Source organism: Podarcis melisellensis, assembly GCF_964234715.1.
Source record: "Podarcis melisellensis genome assembly, chromosome: 8".
Taxonomy (NCBI): domain Eukaryota; kingdom Metazoa; phylum Chordata; class Lepidosauria; order Squamata; family Lacertidae; genus Podarcis; species Podarcis melisellensis.
The window spans coordinates 14064041-14084852 of NC_138540.1; the positions used below are offsets into that span (position 1 = coordinate 14064041).

A 20812-nucleotide genomic window follows, 5' to 3' on the forward strand; every position below is an offset into this window, starting at 1 on the left:
TATCTGCCTGCTCATTTATGAGTTTTGGTCTTTTTTCTTTAAAGACAGTCGCTGCTGCTAAAGGACATCTCCAGACTACAGCAGAGATAAAGAGGGTGATCTATGGGGTGGGGCTGCTTTTCTTTAAACGCAAACTGTAAACTTCAGCGGGGGCTGATTGCAAGTGGGAGAGGAACAGAGGACAGCTGTCACCGGGGGGGGGGGCGGGTGCCTTTCAAAGAGGAACTTAACCAGGTGGCCACAGCTGCTAGTTCAAACGGAAAAATAAGCCGTCCCACACATTCCCTTTCTACACACAGCAGACAGAGCAGGAGGCAAGGGGGTGGACTCTCGTTTTTATTTCACTTTCCAGAACAGCACCTTCCCCGTTTTCGTTTCCAAAAGGGGGATTACAAAAAAAATGATATTCGGTTCCAGGTGTCGTGGGGAAAAAGAGCAACGGGCCGAACACTTCCAAAGGCCGTTGCCTCAAGGCCGGGACGCTTCGACCTTCCCGAGGAATTGCCAAGGTGCCGCTGATCCTCTGGCAAAAGAGAGGCGTGGGTCGGGCCTGCGTCATTGCTCCTGGTGGAAGGGGAAAAAACGGCTTGCGGTTACTCATTTGGCCTTAGGGTTGCAGGTCTGTTCCTGCTGCAAAACTTTAACAGAGGAACATTAAGAGCCCGCTGGACCAGGCCAATGGCACAGCGGCCACCCAGACACTTCAGTGGGAAACCCCACAAGCAGACCCTGAGCACAAGAGACTTCTTCCCATCTCTGGTTTCCAGCAATTTGTGTTTGGAAGCCGTGCTGCCTCCGATAGTGGAGGCAGCGCATAGCCATTGTGGCTAATAGCCATTGACAGCCCTCTCCTCCCCATGGATTTGTCCAATCCTTTCTCACAGCCATCCAAGAGTTACCTTTATATGAGAGGATCTCGCGCTCTATAAATTTTATTTATACCCTGCCCCGCCCCCCGGCCAGAGCCGGGCTCAGGGCAGCTAACACCAATAAAATTACAATAAAAACATAATGGGGGGGGGGAGAGAAATCAATTTAAAATACAGGTTAAAAATACTATTTAAAATGCAGCCTCGTTTTAATAGTAGCCCATAGATCAAAACCATAAGGGGAAGGAAACATAAGGGTCAGACTGAGTCCAAACCAACGGCCAGGAGGAACAGCTCTGTCTTGCAGGCCCTGCGGAAAGATGTCAAGTCCTGCAGGACCCTGGTCCCTTGTGACCACAGCTATCCGCCTCCCTTTAGATCCCTGACTTGTGGACTCCCTGGTCTCCAAGCACATAAGGGGAAATGGAACCCTGCATCCAGGAAGTCTCAGCTTTAAGGAAAGGTGCTGCTGCCTTTGCAAAGACACACTCAAAAGCCTACAGAGCCAAATGCCTGGTGGCATTTCAGTAGAGCATGAGACTCTTAACCTCGGAGTCGTGGGTTCGACCCTCACGTCGGGCAGGGGGTTGGACTAGATGACCCTCATGGTCCCCTCCAGCTCTACAATTCTATGATAAGAGCAAAAGAATACATTTTTTCTCCCTGCTCCCCTACAGTTTGAAGAAAAAGAAGTGCTAATATATGTTTGTTTGTCTGCGACACAGAAACATAGAATTTAAGAGCTGTGATCCTTATCAACTCCTTCCTTCTGCTCCCATATAGACAGTAATTTTTTATTTTATTTTTTAGAAAGCAATAGGTTTTATGGAATGTAGCAGACTCTGTAAACAGTGACTATAATATCTGAAGATCAAGAGAGTTTGTATTAGGTTGTTTGAGGGAGGGTGATGGAGGGGATATCGTTTAGCTCTCCGTTTGAATTGATTGTACCTGCAGTAATGAATTGTAATTCTATTTTTTACATAAAACAATTCCCCCACCCCAAAAAAAAGTATTATGTACACCAAGCCCCAACATTAAGCGACGTAGAGTTGACTGCACAGAGTCACAACTTGCCATACTAGAGGGCTTATTCATGTCCAAGGCTGTTCTGCAATTTGCTACTCCATAAGAGAGGTTTTGTGCGGTTGTGGGAGGAAGGGAAACCACGAATAGAGTCTGTTATAAACTTTATATGGCCGTTTCGCAACATTGCGGGAAGCATGACGCAGTTTTGATGTGGACAGCTGAGTGGTCTGGAGGCCTCAATTCTTCGAGGGGGGGGGGGAATGGTGAGGCTGCTGGATGGGTCTCCCCACCCCACCCCACCTATACCAGTCATCAAATTGGAATTAGCAACTTCTTCTCCCATCTGGAAGAAAGCCACAAGCAACGCTTGCTGGGAGTTAAGTCATCAAACTAATTAGCACTGACGGTGTGCAAGGCCAGACAATTGAGGGCTGGACTGAGAGGTGGGCAGAATGTAGCTTAGAATCAACTGGCAGATCTCTGGGTAAATCTGCAATCGGAAGGTAGCAACGCTTCTGAGTATCAGTTGATGGGAAACACAAGTGGGGAGCATTGCTGTTGCATAAAGGTCCTGTTTGCAGAGGTATCTGGCTGGTCACTGAGAGAAGAGGATGCTAGACGAAAATGCTCTTCAACAATAAAACTTTTGCACCAGGCTCTGGTTGGTAAATCTTGGGGTTCTAGCAAAAAAAAAAAAAAAGGCAGGCAAGCACAAAGCTTGCAAATTTCCAAGAGGGAGGGAGGGAGGGAGGGAGAAGCAATCGCCAAAGAAAATTCAAGGGAGAATTAGGTGGCAGGAAACCTGCAAGCAAGAAAAAGGCTAAGTTGGCTCAAGGGTGGTTTGGCTGAGAGGATGAGGAAAGAGAGAAGCAAAGGGAAAGGGGGTTTGGTAAATCAACAAGAGTGTGTGTGTGTGGGGGGGGGAACCCCGCTCTTGGCTGAGTAGGCCAGGAAGCTCTTGCAACCAAGCCCCATAGCTGTACTCTGGTTACATTTCCAGACTTATATCAGAGCCCCCTAGCCAAAGAAAAGTGGCTGAACTTTATCTTACACTCTGGGGCTCAACCGAGACCAGGGTTTCCTGCTGCACCGTGGGAAAATAGCTGAATCAGAAACTGGGTTGTATCCAACTAAGTTAGAACAGGCTCACCAAAATGAATGAACCTAAATCAGGTCTGCCCATTAACTTCAGTGGGTCTGTTCTGAGTAGGGCTAGCACTGGATGCAACTCCCCAATCCACAACTTTCATAGTTCTAGTTGAGGGCTTAAATAGAGACCAGGGTTTCCTCACCCACTACAGGCGTGAAATTTATCCCCCAATTATTGCTGTTGCAAACGATCACGTTGACCACCTAGCACTCTTTTAAACTTTATGTATAATTGTCACAGACTTCTGCTCTCTTAATTTTCGTGACCGTTTGGTTCCACTGGTTACAATCGCCCCACCCCAAAGAGCCGTGTGCATTTCTGCCAAATGTGCAGAGGATTTGACTCCAGAATGTGAAAACCTTTGCTGCAAGACATCCGTTTGTTTTCAAAAACAACAGTGTCCCATGGCCCTTTTTTAAAGACGGCCGTCTGCTAGACCCACAAACCTCATACTCTCAACTGCACTGGTTGTTAAGTTAAAGGGGGGGATCTGGAAGGCTACCCGCTTTCCCCTGAGTTTAATATTTAATTATAAAAATATTTATATGATTCTATGATTTGTATACTGCTGTGCCATAAAAAACATCAAAGTGGTTTAAAGCAATAAAAACACAGAACCATACAATAAAAACGTAAAGAAGTTAAAAACAGGGCATCAATTAACCACTGTGGAAACAGGCATTCTTGTTTGCCCGCATAGGCCTGGCAGAATAGAAAGGTTTTCAGCAGGCGTTTAAAAGTTGGCACAGAAGGTGCCTGCTGTGCTTTTAGGAATTACTCCCTACCCCAGACCAAGCAAATATCTATAAGGTCACATTTTAAGCACATTTAAGAGACTCTAAACTGTCATGGTTCCCCTAAAGAATTATGGGAAACGTAGTTAGCGGTTAACAAACTACAGTCCCCAGGATCTTTTGGGGAAGTTAAAGTGGTATTTGTTGTTGTTTAGTTGTGTCTGACTCTTTGTGACCCCATGGACCAGAGCACGCCAGACACTCCTGTCTTCCACTGCCTCCTGCAGTTAACTCATGTTAGTAGCTTAGAGAACACTGTCTTTTAATGTATTATGTGGATGCGACCGAAGAGAGTTCTCAAAAGCAGACTCACCTTGACAAACCGCCCATGGAGAAGGTAAGGAGACCGGAAGTCATGCTGGCAGTTTGAATAAGCCATTCCTAAGCCCATTCCTGACCCGAGAGTGATGGGCCACGTCTTCCCTGGAACAAAAGAAGGTGGAAGGAAAGAGAAGGAGGGAAAGAGAGAAAGAGAGAGAACAGAGATGGAAGAACGATGGGAATGTCATTATGAAATGTGGTCTGAATCAAGGTCCAGATAATTTGCAATGCTTCAACGAAACAAGAAATTCTGCAAGGGCATCAATGATAGCTGGTACAGCAGCACAGTTAAGGGACTGAATTCTGAATGGGGAAGTTCTTGGATCAAATTTGTTATGGGCCCACTGGTGGGTCTTAGGCAAGCAATTCTCAGGCTTAATTCTGAAACAAGGGGATATTACTGATAGGGATTTGCCTTATAGCAGAAATGGCCCTCAAGGTCTTCCTAAGTGGCCCCTGGAATTCTCCCCAGTTCTGTGCCCCATCAATGGCTCACTTGCCACTCTCCTTTTTTTTTTTAAAAAAAAATAATTTTTATTAACCGACCAATCAAATCAAATCACATCACATAAATTCCGAATTACAAAGCCGAATTTTATATTTTTGTCACTTGCCACTCTCGAGTGCTTTTGCCTAGCTGGAATATGTCCTTGAACTGGGAAAAGTGACTCTTGCTTGCCTGAATAGAGAGGCATTTGGGGAGGGAGGCTGCAGAAGCCTCAGGCTGGCCTACTAGTTAAGAGATGAAAGCCATCGATTGCTCTGTCCACATTTGCACCTAGCCTTGCCCACTACTGACATGTGGTTTCCACCCCCCCCCAAAAGACTGCCCGTGAGGGAATGGGGCACTTGGGCTGATAAAGGTTCCACACCCCCGCCTCGCAGGGCTGCTGTAGGGATTGTAACTAGGTGGCACATGCAGACCACCATAACAAAATTATTACAGTGGTACCTCGCAAGATGAATTAATTCGTTCTGCGAGTTTTTTCGTCTTGCGAATTTTTCGTCTTGCGAAGCACGGATTCCCATAGGAATGCATTGAAAAAGAAAACAAACTTGCAAGACGTTTTCGTCTTGCGAAGCAAGCCCATAGGGAAATTCGTCTTGCGAAGCAACTCAAAAAATGAAAAACTCTTTCGTCTTGCAAGTTTTTAGTCTTACGAGGCTTTCGTCTTGCGAGGTACCACTGTATTCGTTTATTTCATTGGTTGCATTGTATTTCTATCCCACCTTTTTCTCCAAGGAGATCAAGGTGGCATACATGCCTCCCCCAAAATTTTTAACACCCACAGCCAGTGTTTGAAACTCCCAGAGTAATCCTAAAAATCCTAAAAACCATAGTTTTAGGTGCATTTTGTGACAGGGAATTTCATTAGCGCGAGCAGTTTCTGAGCTCTGGGCGCAGCGCTGAGCCTAAGATTTCAGATTAAAACTGCAGAGTGGAAGGAAAGGAGGACCCTTTTCTTCCTCCCCACTTCCAGTCACTCTCCCTTCCCTGGTAAAGAAATAGGAGGAGGGAAGTGGCTCCACTCACCTCTGGCTTGGGCCCCCCCCCCACTGACAGCAGCCGACCCCTGACAGATTGCCCCCCCCAAAGGTGGCGAAGCAAGGGAGGTTCCTCACCCCTGGTTATAAAGAAATCCTCTTTCCACAGCTACTAGGTTGATCTTTTCAAGTGGCTCATCCCTGTTTGCAAATCCTAAAAACCTGCACCCCACCCTATCCCACAAAATGCATGGTGGAGTAAAACCTGTTTTAAAAATGGGTCACGGTGCTGGGCTTGGGGGTGGGGGGAAACACGCAGATGGGCTCCACAGTGCTTGTTGTTTTTAAACAGAAGGAAGTTATTGCATAAATATATATTAAAAATGTTTATCAAATGGCTGCTGGAAAGGGCTCTTCCCGTGTGCTCAAATCCCATCCTGATGTCAACAAGGCAGCTTTTATTTAGAGAAAGCAAATACCACAATACGTTGTGAGGAGGTTCTTTATTTAGAAGGGGCTACTAAACCTGCCTTTGAAACTCAGGCTGCAAAACACACATAGAGTTACTAACACATCACTGGTCATCCCTAACCCTGTGGCTGTGCTGGCAGGGGGCTCACAGGAGTTGAGGCATCCAGCAACCACTGGAGAGCCACCAGGTTGGGGAAATGGTTGAACTCGCCCAATATTTCCAACTCTGGTCGGCAGTGGAGCTCCAGGATCTCAGGCACAGAAGTGCCTTCGTCATCAGCTGCCTACCTGATCTTTTTAACGGGAGGTGTTGGGGACTGAATCTGGGACCTTTCGCATGCAAACAAAGTGCTCTACCGCTAAGCTATGGGTCCCTGCTGTCCTGCCATCTTCATTGGCTGGCTAATATCCAAAAGCATAAAGGGAGGGATGGTGGCATAAGGTCCCCTCAGAATGGATGTCAGGAAGACAAGCACCTGGGGCGGAAGCGGGGTATTCACCTGGCAGCTACCCATCACTTACTTTTGAAGAAGATGACCGAGAAGACGACACCCAGCCCAAAGCCAGCACCTGCAAGAGGAAGGAAAGGGTTAGCAGAGCCTGCCAGGCCTCCCCACGTGCCCACAAGGGAACAATACTATTCATTGCAGAGCATAAGAAGATGATGCTGGATGAGGCCAATAGCCCATCTAGTCCAGCATCCTGTTGTCAGTGGCCAATCAGATGCTCCAGTAGGAAACCCACAAGCAAGACCCAAACGCAAGAGCCCTCTCCCCTCCCATGGTTTCTAGTAACTGGTATGCAGAACCACTGATGCCTCCAGCTGTGTAGGTAAGAGCATAGCCATTGTGTCTAGTAACCACCAATAGCCTTAATCTTCCGGAATCTGCCCAGTTCTCCAAGTTGGTGGCCATCACTGCCTCTCTCTCTCTTTCTTTTTTTAAAAAAGTGCACAAAAGCACAGCTACAGAAGGAAAAGGCTTATTAGCTTCTACTAGCAGAGACGGCAGGGACTGAAGCTGCGACCTTCCACATGCGAAGAAGGAGTGCCTACCATTTTGCTACAGGCCTCCTAGGGACGCCTGATGCCAAATCGGGCCATTGGCCAACCTAGCCCAGTCCTTGCTCTGCTTACCAAAGGCTTCCCCAGGCCTTCTACCCAAGACTGAGCCATGGGACCTTCTACACACAGAGCATGTGTTCCTTCAGCCCTGAGCTGCGGTCCCTGGCAAGCTCTGGATTTAAACGTGGAGGCAGCGGACGGCCTTTGAAAATGTTCTCCAGATATTGATGGGCCCCCCAAATGTTCTGTGGGGCGCTAACTCAGTCCTGCGTCAACAGGATGGGGTTGCCTGGAAGGCCAGTTTATTCCCAAGTCAAGTGGCCTGGAGCCGTCTCGGAGAAAAATTGCTTCCTTCTCCCCGTCCTCTAGTGCTCATCGTGGCTTGGGAAGGTGGGAACCAAAGGGGGGCCCTTTGCTCTGCTTTTATTCCCTGTCTGCTTGTTTTCCTTGTAAGTGAGAGCTTTCATCTTTTATTGTTATGAAGTTAAAGGCTGGCCTGGAGGTGCTGGTCTTTAGTGGAAACAGCTGCCTGCTGCAGTCCCTCGATGTCCCCTCGGTCAGGTGGGAGGCCCTTCTGGAGCAGCGCCTTGCCCTCTTAAAAGGAAATTGACCGTGCAAGGCCCCAAACCGACATGGCTGGTTTATTGTTCATGGCAGCTGTAAAGCAAACACACTCTGCCCATGCTCTGGAACACTGTCATGTCCCGAGGCTAAGCACTGGCACCCCCTCCTGCAGAGTCCCAAGCTCCATTTATATGTCAACGTAAGTCATAGATTTGGATTTGGAAGAAGATACCACAGATCAATACAGTGTGTGGATTTTGCAGGAAGTTCTTCCTGAGATTTTATTTAGATGGTATCTTACAGAGCTTAGGTTAAGCTGAATCTATTAAGGGAACTCATTTGTTTATCTTGGCAGCGGGGCACAGGGCAGACAAGATCTGAAATCATCTTTAGATGGTGTGCCCCAGGATTGTGAGATACTGCAAGCTGATTCCTGGCAAGACAGAAGAGATGGCAGGATATTATCTACCATAAAGATTATTAAGGAAAGCCCTGCTGGGGCAGGCAGTCCAGCATGACGTTTTCACCAGATGCCCCAAAGCAGCGGTTCTCAATCTGTGGGTCCCCAGATGTTGTTGGACTACAACTCCCATCATCCCTGAGCTCTGGCCTTGCTAGCTAGGGGTGATGGGAGCTGCAGTTCAACAACATCTGGGGACCCACAGGTTGAGAAAGGCTGCCTCAAAGGGAAACCCGCAAGCAGGATTCGAGCACCAGAGCACTCTCCCCTTCTGTAGTTTCCAGCAGAAGCATTGCTCCTTCCAACCATGGAGGGAGCGCATAGTCATCGCCTTCCTCACATTACAGAACATTTTGACTGGTGTGATTGGATACTACAACCAGCGTTACCACACAGCTAGAAGCATGACTTTTGTGGGTTTGTAATTTTAAAATTCGAAAATAAATTTAATTTTAAAAAGATGCCCGGGGGGCGGCAGGGTGCACCTAGAGTTTGTAGTCAAGCAGGCATCAAGGCACGAATGACTATTAGCAACAACCGATGTCTCCCCACTCTACTCCAGCTTCCCCATGGAACAGCTGGTGTTGGGGGGGGTGTGGAGAGGGTGTTTATGCTATTAAACCCAAATTACCATCTGCACAGCTCCATCAAAAGCACAAACTGTTTGGCCTCCTTGACCCGAGGCTCAAACAAACTCCTTCCCTTGCTACACACTGCCTTTCCTTTCTTTCTCAAGTACCACTGCTGGAAATCAGGCTGTTTAGAGAAAATAATTATTTCAACACGCAGAACTGGGGGAAGGGGGGGGGAACCGATGAGATGGGCGTTCGCTCAAACTGTCCAGCTCAGCAAGTCATGCTGCGGTCCAGGCTTAGACTTCCTGCTCAAGGGTGGCTTCTCTCTCTCTCCCCCTCTGCCAACTTAAACAAGTTAGCTAATCAATGAGAAATGGTTTACATGGGAGATGGACTGTGCATCACGCGAACACCGGCCTTTAAACAGTTGCTTCTGTTACCATTTTCCATCCTGTTAGGGAAAAACCAATGTCCGATGATTGCCCAGAATACGATAACCACAGAGCCTGGGGGAGGGGGGCAACTGGATCATTCTAAGTAGATCAAATTGGTGCCTTCCAGATGGGTTAGGAGTGAACAAGAGCCTGCAGAACACAGACATCATGGCTAGTAGCCACTGATAACCTTATCCTCCATGAATAGATTCAGAGCAAGTTATCGTCTAAATAAAATCCTTGACCATGGGCGGTGTTGGGTGGGCCTGATGAGAGCTGTAGCCCAGCAACATCTACAAGGGCACAGGGTTGGTGAAGGCTGGATCGGGTGAGGAAGATGTGCTGGATTCAATAAAGGGGCAGCTTCTTATGGGAATGGCCCCACACCTCTGTGGCAGAGGCTGCGAGGCTCTGGCAACTTTGGTAGATTCCTATCCAGCTTTCCACTGCAACCTGGAGGGCCGTAAAGACTGATGTCACATGCCAAGGGTTATAATGGAGGGCACTGCCAATCTTTATTGAGAAGAAAATGCAGCAAATGTTTCCCCGCTCCTCTGTCTGCCCAACCAGCTGCTCAGTTCAAATAATTTCTATCTAGGACAGTTTTGGCCTGCAATTCAACAGACACACACACCAAATTCGAAGCACAAGCAGGAATTAAGATCTATGAAACTGTTGCTGTGGACAGTTCTTCATTCAACCAGGAGGTTGTTGTGGTTCTGCGGTCATCTCCTTAATGTCGCCAAGAAAGCAAAGGGGAGTTTGAGTCAATCTTTCAAAGCCGTGTGTATCCAACCCCACTGGGGGTTTTCCTAGACACAAACGCTGCTGGAACAAATGAGTCTCATCCGAGAGAAGTCCCTAGAGGTGAAATGGCCAAGTTGCCAGCTTGGCTATGGACGGTACTGTACAAAGGGGCCAGCAAAGAGGCAAAAAGCCACACCAGCCGATGGCTTTGGCCGTTTTGGGGAGCTGCACGCTCAATTTCCTTTTAAGAGGGCAAGGCGCTGCTCCAGAAGGGCCTCCCACCTGACCGAGGGGACATCGAGGGACTGCAGCAGGCAGCTGTTTCCACTAAAGACCGGCACCTCCAAGCCAGCCTTTAACTTCATAACAATAAAAGATGAAAGCTCTCACTTACAAGGAAAACAAACGGACAGGGGATAAAAGCCAAATATCTTGCAGTCCCAGACCCCCTCCTGCTTCTCCCTCCCTCCCTCCAGAGCCAGGAAGGGCACAAGAGGAGGGGAAGACTCGAGGAAAGTAGTTTTCGTCTTTGAGATGTCTTCAGCCACTTGGCCTGGAGGAAATGGGCCTTCCGGGCAACCCCATCCAATTGACCCGGCACTGAGTTAGGGCCTCACACACCATTTGTGGGTCCCATCAATGCACAGGGAATGTTCCTGAACGAAACATGCTCAACTTTACCAACTTGGTGCTCTCCGGATTCCCAGCCAGCACATTGGGAGAGCCTCAAATTGGATTTTAAAATCAGTTCAGCCAGGCCGTAACTTCTTTCCTCAATCCTTGGGGAGGCAGAAACTGTGCTTTTGTTCCCCACCCACCCCATGCCAAATGCCAATCTTCTCTGCCACAGATTAATTTAACCCCCACATTTTACTCTGTTGCACCATCTGTAAGTATTGCAAATGGAAAAATGACACAGAAAGATGAATTAGATCCAAAATATTTTTCCAAACCAAAGGCACGTGCTACACTGGCCATTGCCATATACAATGTCATTCCAATTTCATAAAAAATGGGTTTTTCCTTTAAGGCCTCTTGTCAATTAACCCCTTTCCTCCCACCTCCTCAAAAAATAATAGATAGAATACTCTTTTCCAATAGCTGCGGTCCTACCAAATGTGAGGTTTGCGGAGGCAATTAATCTACATTCTTTTAATATAAGCACTGGCCAAATTGACGTTATCACCTGGCCATATTTTAATGAAGACAAGTGAGATTTGCAACAAAATCATGCAGTTTTATCCTTCACCAAGGTGCTGCTGCTACTCAGTGTTCTAGAAAGCCAGTTTTGCCCTCTTCCAGTACACTCCACTCTGCTTTTTCCCCACCATAGTTTTTCCTGAAATTCAACATCCCTTGGCTGCTAAGTTTACTGCTTTGTACTGGGCTATTTGGGAGGAAGGTTGCCCCTTGGAGTTTCCTTTAAAAAACATGTCTTGCACTTGTGTATTTATTGAACTTATATCCCCCCCCATGAGATCAAGATGGCATTTGTGGTTCTCCCTCTCATTTTATCCCTGCAACAACCCTGTGATGTAGTTTAAGCGGAGATGCAGTGACTGGCCCCAAGGTCACACCCAGTGCACTTCTTTGCCAGGTGGAGATTTGAACCCTGGTCTCCCAGGTCTTACTCCAACACTCTAACCACTGCAAATCTTGGGGTCCCCCCTGAGCATGCAGATATCGCCTTTCTCTCTCTCTCTCTCTCTCTCTCTCTCTCCACCCCCATCCCTGCATTTGCCACCAAAACTGGCTCTTCATACAGTTCTGATCAGCTTGACACTGATTTGGTCTTCCAAATCAGTCAAGTTCTGGAGACAGAAGGGCTATTTTGAAGTCTAATCCTAATCCCTCAGAGTCACCTTGTATTTTCCAGTTTGGAGACTTATGCCAGCTAGTTGGAATTGGGTTTGAGAATGGAAGGAATACAGGGGCACAAGCAATTTCCCAGACTCTCTGCTCCAGCTTCAGACTTCAAAGCAACCCGCAGTATTATTTCACTCCCACAGAACCCATCCTCAAAGCTTTCCTTCTCCCCAGGCATCGGACCCCCACAGCCGCAGCTGTTGGGAAGCCAGACAACACCCCCCTTTATTGTCCCCCACTTATCCCACTGCTTATTAGCTCAACAGATGCTGAATAAGACTTCTCCTAATTACCTTCCACCCACCCACAAGAAGAGAACAGATTGGTCTCTTAAGAACCTAAGAAAAGCCTGCTGGCTCAGGCCAATGGCTCAATTATTATTATTATTATTATTATTATTATTATTATTATTATTATCATTATTATTATTATTATCATTATTATTATTAATAATAATAATAATAATAATACCCTGCCCATCTGGCTGGGCTTCCTCAGCCACTCTGGGCGACTTTCAACAAAATATTAAAATACAGTAATGCATCAAACATTAAAAACTTCCCTAAACAGGGCTGCCTTCAGATGTCCAGCATCCTGTTCTCACAGTGGCCGACCCAAACCTGGAAGCCCCATACTAGGGATGCCATATTTCAAAAAGTGAAAATCCTTTGCTCAAGGTTCTTTTCCTGGACATTTCTGTCTGAGTACTGCTTAAGGGGGCTGAATAATTCCAAACGTATGGCAACCCTACATTTAGCTCTTATGATGTTAGGCCATGAACCTGTCCAATGTCTATCTGAGTGGTTCGCTCTGACTATAGAAGCAGAAAATCCCCTAAATTATAAACTGCAGGAAACTACAATCGAAGGCCAAGCTGATCACCTCCCCACCCTCAAAAGAAAATCCTTATAATTTAAAAAGCTGTATTTTGAAAGGAATATTTAATAGTTTGAAGTGTTTTATTCCAAGATGTCAAAACAAAGAAAGGATTAGAGGCGAAAGGCACATTAGTGTCTTCCGGAGAGGAGCGGGCAATTTATGAACTTGCAGGCCGTTGCCAGTTCATGTACAGGCGTGGCTCTACATGACAACATGGCTTGCAAAGGAGTGGGTGCCCAGAAGGGAGCCATCAGATATGCCTTCCTGGAAAGGAGCAGCTTTCTCGTAGTCACTTGCCCAGCGACAAGTGGATTAAAGCGCCTTAGATCACTTCCTTCATTTAATTGTTTCAAAACCCACCACTATGACAACTTCAAAACAGGCCAACATCACTGCTTTTGAAGGATGAGGAAGGGCTGTTTTGGCTCCCAGCTCCTTTTGTGGAAGTGGAGTGGAATTGTGACCACCCCACCGGGAAAAACAGCCCGCCTCCCAGCAGTGGCATTGCCGCTGCCGAACAGGGATGTGTTCAGCATACATAACAGGGATGCCTTTCACATCACACTTCATCAGCAGAAGCTATCAATTTCACTTCCCACCTCCAGTTATAACAGCAAAACAGGAGAGAGGTTTTTCCCCAAAGCTCCTGATAAGCTAAAACTCATTCTGGGTAGGTACTGGAGGCAAAGAGGGTTGTATCAAACAACAGAGTAGACTCATTGAAATTAATGGGCATAGCTTACCAAGGCGCATTCATTTCAGTGGGTCCACTCCACTCTGAGTAGCATTAACATGAGATACAGTACAACCCAGAGTTTTCAGGCCAAATAAGGTTTGGAGTGTTAGCCCTACTCAGAGTCGGAGTAGACTCATTGAAATTAAAGCACTCAGGCCCACCAATTCCAGTGGGTCTGCTGTGGGTAGGACTAAGATTGGACATAACCCTTTCCTTTAAAACAAAAAACAAAAAACCCTCTGCAGGCACTTTGCACCTGCCCCAGTAGCAGCTTACCAGAAAGAGCAGCATACCATTTGGCAAATCAAGCACACACACCACTTTTTTCAGAGTTAGATGCCTGAAATTTAGTTGTATCCCCATACATAGAACAGTATACATCTGTAAAGCATGTTCTTGCAGATCACTTTATAAGAACATGTTTTACAGATGTATACCGTTCTATGTATGGGAATACAGATTTTCATAATGTATTTTCCCCAGAGTATCCTGAAAATTTCCCCAATCTTAAAAAATTGTTTCATTGCCTTGTTGCTTGTTTTCCTGAAGTTTTTGCAAGTCATGTTTTGCTTTAAAAAACAAAACAAGAAACATTTGTTGAATAAATATATGGACTTTTATTTATAAATGGCTTTACATCTTAAGGATTTATCAGGCCTGCATGTTTGGATTCAGCAAAAAAGGAAATCAGAAAGTGTTCCCAGAGAATCAAGCGGGCCCTGGTGGGTTTGTAATGCCACTGTCAACTAGGCGAAGCTCATTTATGCTTACCTCTGCAACTGCGGCCCTGGCTCTGTGCGTACATGTCATTAATTCCTGATACATGTGAAATAAGCATCACTGCTCCCTTTCACGCTCTGGGCCAAGTGCCTGTGCCTAAACACGACTCTGGCCCAGTTCAAGCAGGCGGTGAGAAACTCCCGCTGGGAAACCTCTGGCAGGGCTTCGGTTGGGAAAAATTGAGTCAATTGCCTTGCGCAATCCTCAGAACAAGGCGTGTGTTTAGTTCAAGCAAGAGCTGGGGGCATGCACACCGACAGGGGATCTACATGCTCCTCTGCAGCAGTTTATTGTGAGGGCAGCCTGCAAACCTAAGATCTTTCCCTTGCTTATGAGCACAGGACATAAGAGGAGCCTGCAGGATCAGGCCAATGGTGCATCTAGTCCAGGCTCCTGTTCTCACAGTGGCCAAGCCAATGCCTGTGGGAAACCCTCAAGCAGGACGAAGGCAACAGCGTCAGATGCCGAATGGTTCCCTCATTGGCACAACAGGCCCATCTCTCAATGGTTCCCTCATTATTGCAGCCCCACACAGAGGCAAGATCATCCGACTATTTGCCACTGCTGTGGATTAATTAAGCAGTATTCAGAAGTACTGCTGTCTCTGACTGTGAAGGCAGAACATAACCACCATGGCTAGTTATTATATCAGATACTCTACCAGGTGAGACTACTGATCCATCTAGAACCGGTATGGGCAAGTTTTGACCCTGCGGATGTTACTGAACTACAACTCCCAGCCTCAGCAAGGATGGCCAATAGCCAAGGATGTAATGAGAGTTGTGGTTAAGAAGCATCTAGAACAGGCTTCCTCAAAGTCGGCCCTCCAGATGTTTTGAGACTACAATTCCCATCATCCCTGACCACTGGTTCTGCTAGCTAGGGATCATGGGAGTTGTAGGCCAAAAACATCTGGAGGACCGACTTTGAGGAAGCTTGATCTAGAAGGCCAAAGGTTCCCCATCCTGGATATAAAACACCATCAAGATAACATGTCTCTTTATGAAGATGTGCAAAAGGCTACTTCTTCCCAAGCTGTCTGCAGCAAAAACAGAAAAGAGGTGGGTGGGTAACAAGGGGCAAACAAAGGCAAATGCAGTACTTAAGCTTGGTTACTGGTGGGGATGAGGAATAAGGTGTTAAACCAAATACCTTGTAGTAGGAGGGACAGCTGCAGTACCAGCCACAAATACTGGTAAGTCAAATGCTGACTTTTTAAATGGGACAGCTTCACATTGATGCAAGCTCTCACATTTCACAGAAGTCTTCATTACTCCACCTTACTGTGAACTCTGTGAAACCCAAGAGCTTAAACACACTCACATGTAACTCAGCAGCCTCGAAATTTGCTGTGCACAAAGAGGCTCACCAAACCCACTTCTCAAGATGTAGAAGTACGCATATAAATGCAATAAATAAGCTCTTCTGCTTACCTGCTTAAGAAAGCTGGAGGGGCCAGACAGGTTGTCACCAACCAAGCATCCAGAGATCTCCAAATGGTCACAATTGGGCCTGTGCCAATTGCAAAATGAGCCTGGCACTTAAGGGATTTGGGGCACTGACCCACAGGCACTTTGTTGTGTGATTATGCTTTGTTTTAAAGAAGTATGAATGTGGAATTGCTCTAAGCTCCGACAATATCCATCAATACTTTGTAGATGGTTTATGAGAGGATTACAACAACTTCATGAAGGGGAAGTCTTATCAACCACTAAACTGTCCCTCCATCTTCCGATGCAATTTACCTATGACTGTCAGGTGCTAGGGACAAACATGGGCCACAGTTCAGTGGAAGAGCATGCGGTTCAATTCCCATCATCTCCAGGTAGGCTGGGAATGTCCCGTCTAAAATCTTGGAGAGCTGCTGTCAGTCAACATGGACAGCACTACCCTAGATAAAGCGGTTGCCTCAGTCAAAGGCAGCTTCCTATGTGTTCTAAAGGAAGGGCCATAGTTCAGTGGTGGGGTATCCGCTTTGCATTCAGAAGGTCCTGGGTTCAAATCTCCAGGAGGAATGGGAAAGAGTCCTGTCTGAGACCCAGATGTGACAGTCAGTGTACTGTTACACTGTACCATCTAGTGTACCAGATGGACCAATGCTCTGTCTTGGAAGAAGGCAGCTTTCTATCTTCCTAAGGATAGCCGAGGCCTCCATACTCTCCTTGTGGGCTTTTTGGAGGCATCTAGTGGGCCACTGCTATGAACAGGATGCTGGACCAGAGATGGTTTCTCTTTAGCCTGATCCAGCAAGATTCTACTTAGAATCACAGAATCATAGAGTTGGAAGAGACCACAAGGGCCATCGAGTCCAACCCCCTGCCAAGCAGGAAACACCATCAGAGCACTCCTGACATATGGTTGTCAAGCCTCTGCTTAAAGACCTCCAAAGAAGGAGACTCCACCACACTCCTTGGCAGCAAATTCCACTGTCAAACAGCTCTTACTGTCAGGAAGTTCTTCCTAATGTTTAGGTGGAATCTTCTTTCTTGTAGTTTGGATCCATTGCTCCGTGTCCGCTTCTCTGGAGCAGCAGAAAACAACCTTTCTCCCTCCTCTATGTGACATCCTTTTATATATTTGAACATGGCTATCGTATCACCCCTTAACCTCCTCTTCTCCAGGCTAAACATGCTTAGGCTGTTTATCAACCCAGAAACCTTAGGTTGTTTATCAACCCAGAAACCTTCTTATCACATCCTCAATCCCTCTTACAACGCATGAGACACCTGCTCATTTAAAATCAAATTAATACCTACCCAGAAGAAGCCAGAGGAGAAGAAAATTGCAACAGCAAGCACAAATCTGATTATTAACTCATTTGCAATTCAAACTGGATCATTGTTAATTCTTCTTGCTCTTCTTACCCGCCCCACTTGCATGTAAACAAGTCTTATGACACAAAACTTAAAAGCACTTTCTCCCGGTATGGGAACGGGGGAGTTGGCTGCAAACAGAAACCTCAAAACCGCAGCCAACTCTGGGCGCAATATTACTGGGAACATGTTGCACAACTCTCATTTCAAAGGGGTTCATGCGAGGTTTTCAGGGTAGGAGTGCAGGAGAATCAAGACACATCGGGGGGCGGCCACCCTCCAACTTTGGGAAAGAGGGCAGAGTCCCAACCTCTTTTCACTAATGCTCATCAGTGACAACGAAAACAAATCAACTTAGTGACCCCCAAAGCATAACCAAGCCCGGATATGAGCACGCCAAAGATTGAGCGAAGGACACCTATTATATAGCATTTGCGGCTTCCAATGCAGATTGGCTGAGCTGACATGAAGGCATAGAATGTTCACAAACTTCCTAAGTGCTCAAGGAAGGGGAAATATTTTAATTTGGCTGGGATTAATATGATCACACAGGTCCTAAAGACAGTAATAGCTTTGTAGGGCAGGTCAAAGACTGGAAAGAATTCAAAGAGGCAGCCAAGCTAAGAAAACCTTTTGACAAGATGGAGGTGATAGGAACCAGAGGCAAGAAGGGGCTGGTGGGGAATCCATTTTCCACATTAGTCTGAACTCATTCTCTGCTTGTACTAAGCTAGTAATTAAGTTCAGCTATTCCCAACTATTGCTTCCTTGTGTCTCAACACAGACCCACTCCTTCAGGTCTCCATTTGACAGCCATCAGTAGAGCCTGACTGCTGGATCAGGCCAAGGCCCAACTAGTACAGCATCCTGTTCTCACAGAGGCCTACCAAAGGCCTATAAGCAGGATATGAGAGCAACTGCCTTCTCTATCACCTACTGTGAGATGGGTTAGGCTAAATGTGATCTGCCCAAGGCAGAACTTCACAGCTGAGTTGGTATTTGAACCCAGTTCTTCCCAGCAGAAATCCAACATACACACAGTCTACTGCATCAATATGGACCTCAGTTAGGCAGAAGAAATCCCAAACTCCCATCAACACCTCAGTCTCCTGCAAACTAAGTTCTACTCAGAGTAGGCCCCCTGAAATAAGTGAACTTGGTTAGTCACAGTTATCAATTTCAATGGGTTTACTCTAGTAGAACTCACATACAACCCATTCACATTGGATGTCATCCCAATCCTGTGCCTCAGGTAGTCACCTTATTGTTTGACAGATGTGTGTGTTTAACAGGTGTGGGTCAAGCAGAAACTCCATGGGGAAAACCTCTCCCCAGTAGTTAAGTGTGTCCCCCAGATCAAACTTCACACTTACGGTAACTTGTTATTGTTAGGTGACCTTAGAAAAGCAACTCCCCTTTCATCCCCAAAACTGCAATATTGGGATAACACTGGACTACCTCAGAGGCTGGTTGTAAAGCATTACAAGAAGAAAATGTTAGGTGAAGCAATTTTTGAAATTCTGAAAGCTCTATGAATGGTGACTACTAGGTAGCAAAATGATTTGTCACTGTGAGACAGGAGTCTCTCTCTCATACATCACAAAGAATCCTCCAACTTTAGTCATACAGTGAATCCCCTGCAAAACCTTTGTCAAAGACAGCCTGGTTGTTCAGTGTCAGAGGGGTTCAAATCCCCACTCAGTCATGAAGCTCACTGGGTGACCTTGGGCCAGTCACTGCCTCTCAGCCTAACCTACCTCACACAAGATTGCTGTGAAGATTAAATGGGGGAGGGAGTTATGTATGTCACTGTGAGCTCCTTGGAGAAAAAGATGGGATATAAATGCAATGCAACAAATAAAATAAATATAGGAAAGCCAGGGGCACCACTGTGGTTGGAAGTGAACCCACCCCCTACCATCAATAACCTGCAATGACCCCATCAACTAGGAATTGGGAGCGGTAGCTAAAATATAACACCACAGATCTACAGTTATTAGTTTTGATTTCACGTCTGTCAAGCCCAAGGACAAACCAGGTGGCTTTAGGCAAATCACTCTCACAGCATTATCCCCACCCCCATACTGAGCGCACCCCCACCATACAGGACTGATACAACAACTGCTGTGATGGCATGTTCAAACGGCTAAATATTACAGAAATGATACACATATTGCTGTTATTTTATAATTGAATGTTACCGCCCACTCTCGCAGGCAGCAGAATCTCAAAGTCTTTCCCAGACTGGCTCACCTACAATCCTTTTATTTGGATGTGCCGGGAATTGAACATGTGATGTCTCCCATGCAAAACAGGTGCTCAACCAATGAACTATGCCTCCACTAGACCTGTAAACACACCCTGACAGCATGATTCTTGTTACTGTACTGCTGAAGAAGACAATCCTTTTCAGTGTGCATTTTAGAAGTTTAACTGCAGCGAAAGCTATTCAGCAGACAAAACACAATGAAACATTATTGGTGGCTCCACAGATATTCAGTTTCTTCACATAAACTTTGACTGTCTCCAGTGACAGGCAGTTTGAAGGATAGCACTGTATGGTCCAAGTGGAGCACATAGCTGCCAGGGTCAGCTCTATACTATACCACACTTCCCGGACAAAAATAGGGACACAGCACCATGGACCCCCCCCCCATAATGCAGCTACAAACACTGGCAGTTCTATTCACAATATTTCTGAACACTCTTGTCTCCTCAAGGCAGCAGCAAACAACACAATATAGGGGGTTGCACCTTCTGAAGACAGGCTCCTGAGAAGTCAGCTGCAGGGTTTGGGTGGGCTTCAAAATTGCTTTGGGAAAAACTTATGAAATTGATGTAAAAACTGGGATCTGGCTTTTGCTGCCCAACTCCCCATGGGACTCAGAGTCCCCTAAGTCCATGATCGGTCAGAGAAGAATGAATGGAGGCAGGATCCGGTGGAAAGCAAGGCAGATATTTATTTTTCTGTTGCAACAGAGTTCCCTCCCCTCCTTCCAGGAAGAAAGGTCTGCGATGAGGGGGGCAAGATATATTTTGTATATATACTCCTCCCCGACTGCTTTTAAAAGGCAGGCTGCTGCATTTAAGAATTTGGTTTGGGTTTTTTAAAGTGGGTTGCAATGTTTTGGATGCATTGCAACTCCTTTTAAAAAATGCCTTTGAAAACTGCATGCGTGCATAAATAACTTATCCCTGAAGCACGACGATTTATTGGCAAGCCAGGCACTGACCCTCTAATCCTAAGGACATAGCTGCTAAATGCACGAGGCCTCACGCCAAGCGAGGATAACCTGAGCAGGGCCTTAGAGCAAGGGCTGCCCCTTCCTTAACCCAGGTCTTCCTTCCCCCTCAGCACCACACCGTAGACACAGGGCGAGCCCCCTCTCGCTCCCTATTCCACAGCTCCCACCCTCGCCCCCTTACCCAGCTTGACGGCGGAGTCAGCCAAGCACCGGTCCCACTTCCTTCCCAAATCACCCTCCGACGCCATCTTGGCCACCGCCTCCTGCTCCCTCCGCGAGCTGCCACTCAGCCTTCCCGCCCGCCTCCTTAGGCGTAAGTCTCGCGAGAGGTACCGCTGCTGTAGCTGACAGCGGGCGGCTCTCGCGAGTGTACAAAGGAGTTGAAGAGAGCGGACGAAAGAGGTTTTCCGCTTTCGAGGCACCAGCTTCCGCTGCTCCACCCGGCAGAGCTGGCTCCCGTTGCCAAGGGTAACCTGGGGTAACCTTAGCAACCTGGGCCGGAGGCTTGACCTTGGGGCGGAAACCTGCTAG

At 46.8% G+C, this 20812-nt stretch overlaps 1 protein-coding gene across 1 annotated transcript; it reads right to left on the reverse strand.

Moving 5' to 3' along the window:
• Positions 1–323: 323 nt before the first annotated feature.
• MICOS10 (mitochondrial contact site and cristae organizing system subunit 10) lies at positions 324–20582 on the reverse strand. Its single transcript, XM_081923949.1, has 4 exons — positions 20463–20582; positions 6642–6689; positions 4156–4265; positions 324–564 (listed from the first exon to the last, which is right to left on the reverse strand). The coding sequence occupies exons 1-4, from the start codon at positions 20527–20529 to the stop codon at positions 556–558; spliced, it is 234 nt and encodes a 77-aa protein (XP_081780075.1). The 5' UTR covers positions 20530–20582; the 3' UTR covers positions 324–555.
• Positions 20583–20812: the final 230 nt, after the last annotated feature.